Source organism: Amphimedon queenslandica, unplaced genomic scaffold (genome assembly GCF_000090795.2).
Source record: "Amphimedon queenslandica unplaced genomic scaffold, v1.1 AMPQUscaffold_13311, whole genome shotgun sequence".
NCBI lineage: Eukaryota > Metazoa > Porifera > Demospongiae > Haplosclerida > Niphatidae > Amphimedon > Amphimedon queenslandica.
This window is the reverse complement of record NW_003546453.1, coordinates 27,065-35,172: the sequence shown is the minus strand read 5'-3', so window position 1 is coordinate 35,172 and position 8,108 is coordinate 27,065. Positions and strand designations below refer to the sequence as shown.

At 35.4% G+C, this 8,108-nt stretch overlaps 2 protein-coding genes across 2 annotated transcripts in view; one reads left to right on the top strand and one right to left on the bottom strand.

Annotated features, from left to right (window-relative positions):
- Window positions 1-1,287, bottom strand: part of LOC100631446 (ceramide glucosyltransferase-B-like) — a 2,822-nt gene extending 1,535 nt beyond the window's left edge. The window contains exons 1-4 of the mRNA XM_019998616.1: window positions 1,008-1,287; window positions 733-811; window positions 328-396; window positions 107-267 (exon numbers count right to left, since the gene is read on the bottom strand). Coding sequence (XP_019854175.1) covers window positions 107-267; window positions 328-396; window positions 733-811; window positions 1,008-1,186 — 488 coding nt within the window. The 5' untranslated portion in view covers window positions 1,187-1,287. The remainder of the gene's footprint in view (window positions 1-106; window positions 268-327; window positions 397-732; window positions 812-1,007) is intronic.
- Window positions 1,288-1,495: 208 nt separating this feature from the next.
- Window positions 1,496-5,768, top strand: LOC109583322 (uncharacterized). The gene is made up of 15 exons (XM_019998615.1): window positions 1,496-1,531; window positions 1,578-1,704; window positions 1,753-1,873; window positions 2,271-2,416; window positions 2,730-2,901; window positions 2,953-3,347; window positions 3,455-3,596; window positions 3,672-3,763; window positions 3,816-3,906; window positions 4,052-4,260; window positions 4,462-4,863; window positions 4,968-5,141; window positions 5,229-5,312; window positions 5,359-5,418; window positions 5,689-5,768. Exons 1-15 carry the CDS (start codon window positions 1,496-1,498, stop codon window positions 5,766-5,768), a joined length of 2,331 nt encoding a protein of 776 aa, XP_019854174.1.
- Window positions 5,769-8,108: the final 2,340 nt, after the last annotated feature.

Here is an 8,108-nt window from a genome sequence, read left to right as displayed (position 1 = left end):
AAGCGTCATTCTATAAACAAATTCAATGACACGAGTACAATATGGAAGTGTAAAGAGTATAAAATCTACAATGCATAAATATCCCAGCAAATAGGTCCCCATTCACCACCTGCTCTCTCTCTCTCTCTCTCTCTCTCTCTCTCTCTCTCCCTTACCCATAAACAGCTGGACTGGTACATGTGGATATAATTCTCTCAGTTCTTCTATTATCGGTAGACTGGGTGGAGGCGTGGCCTTACTCTCCGCCAAACACAGGAACAACTCAAACTATAAAATAATTACAAAAATTTTATCTTATCTTAATTATTTTTTTATTGTTCTACATACCTTTGGGTAAGAGAGTTTGAAGAAGCTTTCAAGATTATCCCTCATATTTCTATCAACACCAATGATTGGCTATAAGAACAAAAGAAACAAGAACATACTGTACTACTGATAGTACAAGGACTTTGGTATAAAATCCAAATTTGATTGGAACCAGCTCAAACTTTCTATGCAACATAAGTACATGTATATGCATCAAAAAATGTCATTAAAATAAAGAATTCTCTCCTTTTCAATTTTGGCAAAACTTGGTGTACTATAGTACAGGGACTTTGCGCCCGATTTTGGAGAAACTTTAAAGATTTGTATAAAATGTACTTGAATATGTTTTTATGATTTGTACATGAACACTTATAGATGAACATGTACAGTTTCTAATTAAATTCACTTCCTCCCTCGCTCCCTCACTTTAATGACAGTAACTCCAGGAAGAGAATCAGGCTTCACTAAATGATGTTTTGGCTTCCAGGAATGTAACTTAAAATACCTGTAAACAACAAGAACAACAACAATAATAATACAAAAACAACAACAATAACATTAATAATAATAATAAACAATTTCACATAATTATTGTTCGAAAAATTGAAAACCCAATCTACGTTAGTTCTTGATTGACCCACCCACCCACGTATATAATTAAACAGTTCCACTCTCACTCTCGTCTCTTCTCCTCAACTCACGCATAGCTAATGGCCAGTACGTGTACACTCATGTATACAACATAGTATAAGAGGACAATCAGTGAGATGACCAGGGGGATCTTTGAGATTAGCCAGTGGAGGGATCCAGGGACGAGAGAAGGATCTTCTGCAATGACAGGGGAAGGAGGGGAGCCTGTGGCATTGAAAGGGAGAGACATCTAGACCTGTACTCCTTTTTTCATTAAAATGAAAACTCTTGAAAAAATTTATTCCAGTCACTGGTTATTTCACTTATTTGTGCTTAATTAGCCACACCTTTAGTCACACCTATAATCACGTGTAAGTATGCGGAGAAAAGTTACTTCGGATACTGTCGTATGAGTAAAACATTGAAAACGGAGGTACACGGGAGTATGCAAAAACCACGTGGTATAGTGGCGGGTCCAGCTGGGTTGTTGTTTGAAGGGCTTTTAAAAGGTTTTATACTTTTATTGAGTTTAATATTTTAATTTTAAGTAGTTTAAAAGATGCCACGCTACCTTGCACTCAACTACTTGGAGCTGGTACGAAGTTTAAGCACTTCAAATTTTAATTTAATATTTTTAATAGTTAAACCGAGAGAGAAGACACCTCTTAGACAGGTGCCTTTTTCCTGTTCCTGGACAAATAGAATCGATTGATCAGTACCCACACCACGGGGACCTCCCTAGCAAGTATCTCTTTCCTTGGAAACCACGTACGTCATAATGAATCTTAATTACTGTAATTTTATTCTCTTTTATAGTTGTTATTGAAAAAGGTGTGGCCAAGAGGACGTTGGAGGAGGAGCTTGATGGACTGAAATTTGAAGGAAAACATGATCCACTTGAGATGTATAGTACTGACGAACAGCAGCATAATTATAGGTAAAAAATGTAATAAAAATTGGGAGTTATTTTGGAGCCATTTTTTGGAAAGGCTATAGTACTGGGATTTTTAAAGAAATTAGCCTAATTTTTAAAATGGTTGTAACTTGAAAAGTTCAGGTCAGATTCAGGTCAAACTTGCTACACAGCATAAGGGCATCAATATGCATCAGAAAATGTAATAAAAATTGGGGGTGATTTTTTAGCCATTTTTTGGAAAAAACCATGGGCTATAGTACAGTGATTTTTTCAAAATTTTGGCATTTTTAAAAATGGCTGTAACTTGAAAAATTGAAGTCAGAATCAGCTCAAACTTGCTACACAGCATAAGAACATCAATACGTATCAGAAAATGTAATAAAAATTAGGGATAATTTCAGGGCCATTTTCCCCCTAGTGCTACTGGTTCTGAAGTTGATCTTTTTGAAAGAGCAGCTGCTGATCTTATCATTAAAACTGAGATTGAAAACATTAGGAGAGTCGATGGAATAGAAGACTTCAATTACGAACCAATTAATATTGACCACTGTGACATCACTGGAGGTAAATTAATAATTAATTATAGATACATGTAAAGTACCGTATAGCCACAAAGTTTTGAGACAATAAACTTTCACGAATCAGGCCACAAGTCTTTTTTCGTGAATTAACTTTCGCGGTTCTTATTTTAAAGCACACGTGTTTATGGGCAATACGGATAATTTTACGGAATTAACTTTCACGAATACAGAAAATCCGCGAAAACAGCGAAAGTTGTACCCTCGAAATTAAGCGGCTATATGGTATACCATGCTACCATGCATGTATATGTATATGTTTTGGAACCTTATTATTTCAATTTTCAATTCTGTTCCAGACCCGGTCCTATTCCTCCTTGAAGAACCATTAGATCACTCACTGGTCTCCCCTCCAATATTACATACTAGCCTGCCTAGTGTTGGGGCATTGCTGAAAAGACTCAGACCCATTTTAGTACAGGACCCCTTGGTGGATAAAATTGGACGGAAATATGAAATAAGATTAGAAAAGTAAAGAATATAACTTATTAATTAATTAATTAATTAATTAATTTTTTTTAGTCTAACTATTTCTCTGACTATCACAAATCCTATGACTTCACAAGTGGAGTCTTTTACCAAAGAACCTTTAGACGAAGCTGAATACTCCACCCACCTCATTGAAAACCCACTAACACTCCACAGACCTTTCAGCCCCAAACCAATCACCCAATACATTAATGAAGAGCTGCAATCATTAGCAACAACAGAAGGATCGGAGGAACTAGAAGATAAAGAAGGATTAATAGATATTGGTGACATGTGCAAGGATTTGACTCAATCGTTGACAAGAGATAGAGGAGGAGGTGTACCTGCAGTTACTGACAGGTTTTTATTAGCGAGTTCATTTGGTGATTCTGTTGGTAATGGATCTTGTTCCTCTGCTGGATTGTGTTTTGAGGATTTGAACAATACAGGTACTAATGTAGCTAAGTGACATTGGTTTTCATTGTAAAACCATTAGTTAATGTCCTCTTTTATTGTATGTACATATAGCATTTTAAGTATTGATTTTACATACTAGGTTTAGGAACAGAAGTTTCAATGTTTGAGTCTCAGTTATTGGAGAGTCCTGAGATCCTGTCTGCTCTTGAAGTTCCTGATTTCTTAGGAACTGAACTGATTGATCTTGTTGTGTTTGATGATGATACACTACTGAATGAAAGGTATTGAGATATCAGTGTTGATATATCAGTGTTAGTATATCAGTGTTAATATATCAGTGTTAATATCATGTTTAGGTTGTTGAGTGTGTCAGATGAGAGGAGACTGTTCAACAGGTTAAGGACACTTGATCACACCTTCGATAGCATTGCATCAAAAGTACTACCTTGTAAGAATTAAAGATATTATTTATTTATTTATTTATTTATTTATTTATTTAGGTACTGATATTACAGTACAGTTAGGTGATATTAATAATAATTTAATTGATCAATCAATTTCAACACTTCAACCCATTAAACTTCACGGAGAGTAAGTTAATTAATTAATTCATTATTACGTTAGTTAGTCCTATTTATACATGCATCAAGAAATATTGAAATCATGCATGTACATTTACCTGTACCTGTAATTTTAGTTTTAGCATTATTATTATTAATATATTCATTTATTTTAGTTTGGAGTTATCATTGCCCTGGGACCCAGTATTCTATTCTTCAGTGAGTATGAGAGATGCTGTTAATAATACACTAACCAGATCATTCCATGATACTGGAGGTAGTGACTGTACTGCTATAGCTACTGATCATAATGGACAGTCTGTAGTATCACTGGGGGCAATGGATATTGAGAAGGCTGGGTTTGATATGGATTACATTAGATGGGGTAAGAGAGATAGGTGTTGATACTCTTTCTATAAACAACATGATATTATTATGAGAAGTTCATGCATTATTAACAGTACAATGATTATAAAATGGCTATAAATTAAAGTCCTTGTGCACTATATACTACTGCTACTGTACATAATTCACAAGTTCTATCATCATTACTTACTTATCCATTCTTCTCTTCCTATCCATGCAGTTAATGGTTTTGATGCTACCCTGATGTCACTTAATCAACCACCACCTACTACCAATAGCACCAGTATTATTACTAATGAGGTATCCATCACTTCAACTACAAGATCTCTCTCTCACTCTCTCTCTCTGCCTCCATCACTTACTTCAGCTACTACTAATGTCAATATATCTTCAGGATTTGATAGCTTTCTATTGTTAAGAGGGATGGGAGATGTGGGTGCGGCTTTGAACGACCCCATTAATAAAGCTGCTCCTAGTTCTGTTTCTTTATTATCGTCTGGTGAACGCAATCAACCGACAATCAGTGATTCATGCAATATCATTGAACCTGATTCTGATCTGATTCTTGTTAAAGCCAAAGATAGGCCTGTCACACGAGTAGAGATACAGGTTTCTATAACAGGTAATACCTGTAATATGTACAATGTACACGTACATGTACATACTACATGTATGTAGCTTCTAAAATTTGTGAAAATTTAAAATTTTTATTCCTTTGTTTTACAGGAGATTACAAGAGATTACTGGAACGTCTCAATTCTCTGACTAGCCCATTGCTGAAGCAGTTCCTGGGTGTGGTTAGGGGTGTGGCTAACAAGGCGCTATTATCTGACGTTCCCATTGACTCTCTAAAGTTCTTCATGAAACAACAAGAAATGAATTGTCATTGGAATACCACTGGTAATAGGGTTTACTGAGATTTACTGAAATATACTGACATTCCTATTAAATATACTGATGTTTTTAACTGCATATTTGTTTTTTTAGATAATTATGTTTCCAGTCTAGTATTATTCATTATTGGGTCTCTTATTCGTGAACTGTTGAATACCTCAATACAATCAGCAATGGGTAAGCCCCTATAATCAGTAAGTACTAATTGTTTTAACTTTTATAGATTTATTTAACGGATTATGTAATAAATACAGGACACTGATCCTCTCATCACATAATCACAGTGAGTTGTTGTTGTTATTATTATTATTATTATTGTTATTATTATTATTATTGTTATTAGTGTCGTTGTTGTTGCTGGATTATTTAATTTATTATCACTAAATTTTTACAACCTAGGCCTAATCCCCATTATGTATACAATATTTATTAATAATTAATGTAAAACTACAGCAGAACATTCTAAAAGTTTTCTCACACTATTATATGTGCGTAGTACAGTAGATCTTAAAAGTTCTGAGATGTAGAACTTGATTAGAAACATTCTGTGTAGAACCATTCCTAAGCAATATTAATATTAAGTGGAAGACCTTTGAGGAAGGAGGGCAGGGATTTAGTGGTGGGCCAACTTAGTCATTTTATTATGAAAATTATTGTTCTTGAGTGGCTTATTGTTATTATTAATAATCATTAATTCAACCAAAAACAAAACAATAGAATTGATATTAATGAACACAACCCAACAAGAAGATTAAACACAATTCAATAAACAAATTAATAAACAACAAGTCTATCATTACCAGAATCACAAACATACAATAATCCATCTTTATCAAATGCTAATCCATAAGGATTATTAAACTGATCAATATTATTGCCTTCACGTCCAAACTTCCTAACAAACACACCATCACTAGTGAAGACTGATATACGATGATTGCCCCCTTCACTAACATACACTAGACCAGTAGCTGCAGTGTCTATTGTTATATTAAGCTGTCCAGGACCAGATCCTTTAGTACCAAACTGACCCAAAAAATCTCCATCTGGAGAGAACTTCTGAATGTGATGATTATCCCCATCAGTAACATACACTAATCCTTGACTGTCAATAGCAATGTCATGTGGAGACTGAAACTGTCCATAAGCTGATCCTTCACTACCAAATGAATGAGAGAAGGTTAGATCAGGATTCAAGACTTGTATACGATGATTACCCTCATCAGCAACATAAACCTGTCCTGTTATAGGAGAAATGGCTATACCATGAGGAGTATTGAATTGTAGTGGTCCACTGCCCTCCTCACCAACTGATGCTATAAGGTATCCATCCATGCTTATCTTCTGGATCCTATTGCTATCATCAGATATGAGAATGAATTTGTCTGGAGTAATAGCTACACCACCAGGATAAGAAAAATAGACATTACCACTTCCTCCTTCCCCTCCTAATGATTTCACTTTCTTTCCTTCTCTATCCAGTATTGTTACACAGTCACCATCACACTCAGTTATTATGACATGATTATCATCAGTTACAGCAACTCTCCAGGGACCATTAAGCTTAGTTATAGTACGTACTGGAGTGATGTTATCAAGGTAAGGATTGATAGGGATGACTAGTGAGGTATCCTCAAGGTGTACATCATATACTTGTACTTTTACTGTATGAGTACCACTGGTTGAAGGGTTACACTGTATCCTATACACTCCAGGATCAGTGCTGGTGGTAGTGACTGTAGTGTGAATGGGTTGATCACCTTTACCAACTGGTACTAGACTACACCTCAGAAAAAAGTGGGGAACAGGGAAAAGAGATAATCCTGGTGCCTCTATTGATAGTGAAAACGAAACTGCTTTGCCAGCAGATGTAATATGATCAATCTTCTTCACTCTATACCGCTGTAGTGCAGGAAAGGTCACAATATTTCCAATGTCATGCAGTGATTTACCCAATGCAAAGCTGACCTTTTCCTTTGGAAGTAACTCCTCCACATTGATCCCTGCAGAATGACCACCTATTGATATTGTTAGATTTAAACTAAGAGGAGGATGACTATCCTGTTTCATAGGCCTCGGGGCTTGTTGAGGACTGTCAGCAATCAAGTCATATTCATGACCTTTGTGATTACAAACTGAGCAGTTTACACAGATTACTGTATCACACGTTTTACAGAATAGCTCCAAAGGCTTTCCATGATCGCTACATGTGGCCTCTTGAGGATTTGGGAAAACTACTGTCTTCTTCATTGCACTGAACATCTTTAGAGATTGCTGAGAGAGACTTTTCTGTACAACAGTCAACAGAGAATGGAAGTGACCACTGACGCTGATGAATGAATTTGAGATTGAATTTTGTGTGAATTGCCCATCTCATTTTATACTAGTTGTAGAGGGTGTGGTTTAAGTTCAGATCCAACCAATCAGATTGTAGCCATCAAGTGGTCACATGGCTCCATGAGGTGCCAGACTAATTTGATGTCTGCATGTCACAGACAGTGGAACTGCCTGCAGAGATCATTGATAATTAACATGTCTTGTTCCTGATTGATATTGAATGGGAATACTTTTAACTTGCTAGATAGACCATAGATGCATTTATAGATAGACCATAGATACACAATAATTAATGGATCCTGTCTTTATGTATGGACAAAGCAGAAATATGCTCAATATTATTAGGTTCATTGCATGTGCCTAGTACAGTTTCTGCTACTGATTTTCTGTACAGTATCATAGTACAAAATACCTAGTATAGAAGTAGATACATAAGTATGTACATTATGTGTTCTTAATTTTTATTAGCACATGTAAGCAATTAAAGCAATGGTTGCACTCATTTAATAAGTAGAATTCATTATTAAATATTATAATATGTTTTTTTGTTTTTTTTCAAGGTTTGTTGTTACAATCAGTGAGAGAGATGTTGGAGGTCCTGTACAACCAAGGGATTGAGCACCCAAAAATAAGAGA

What these genes read in the sequence shown, in the direction of transcription:
- LOC109583322 (XM_019998615.1), top strand. Translation starts at nt 1,496, where the DNA reads ATGCCACGCTACCTTGCACTCAACTACTTGGAGCTG. An exon ending in TCTCTTTCCTTGGAAACCAC is followed by an intron (nt 1,705 to 1,752) that starts GTACGTCATAAT and finishes TCTCTTTTATAG; the next exon opens with TTGTTATTGAAAAAGGTGTG. An exon ending in GATACACTACTGAATGAAAG is followed by an intron (nt 3,597 to 3,671) that starts GTATTGAGATAT and finishes TATCATGTTTAG; the next exon opens with GTTGTTGAGTGTGTCAGATG.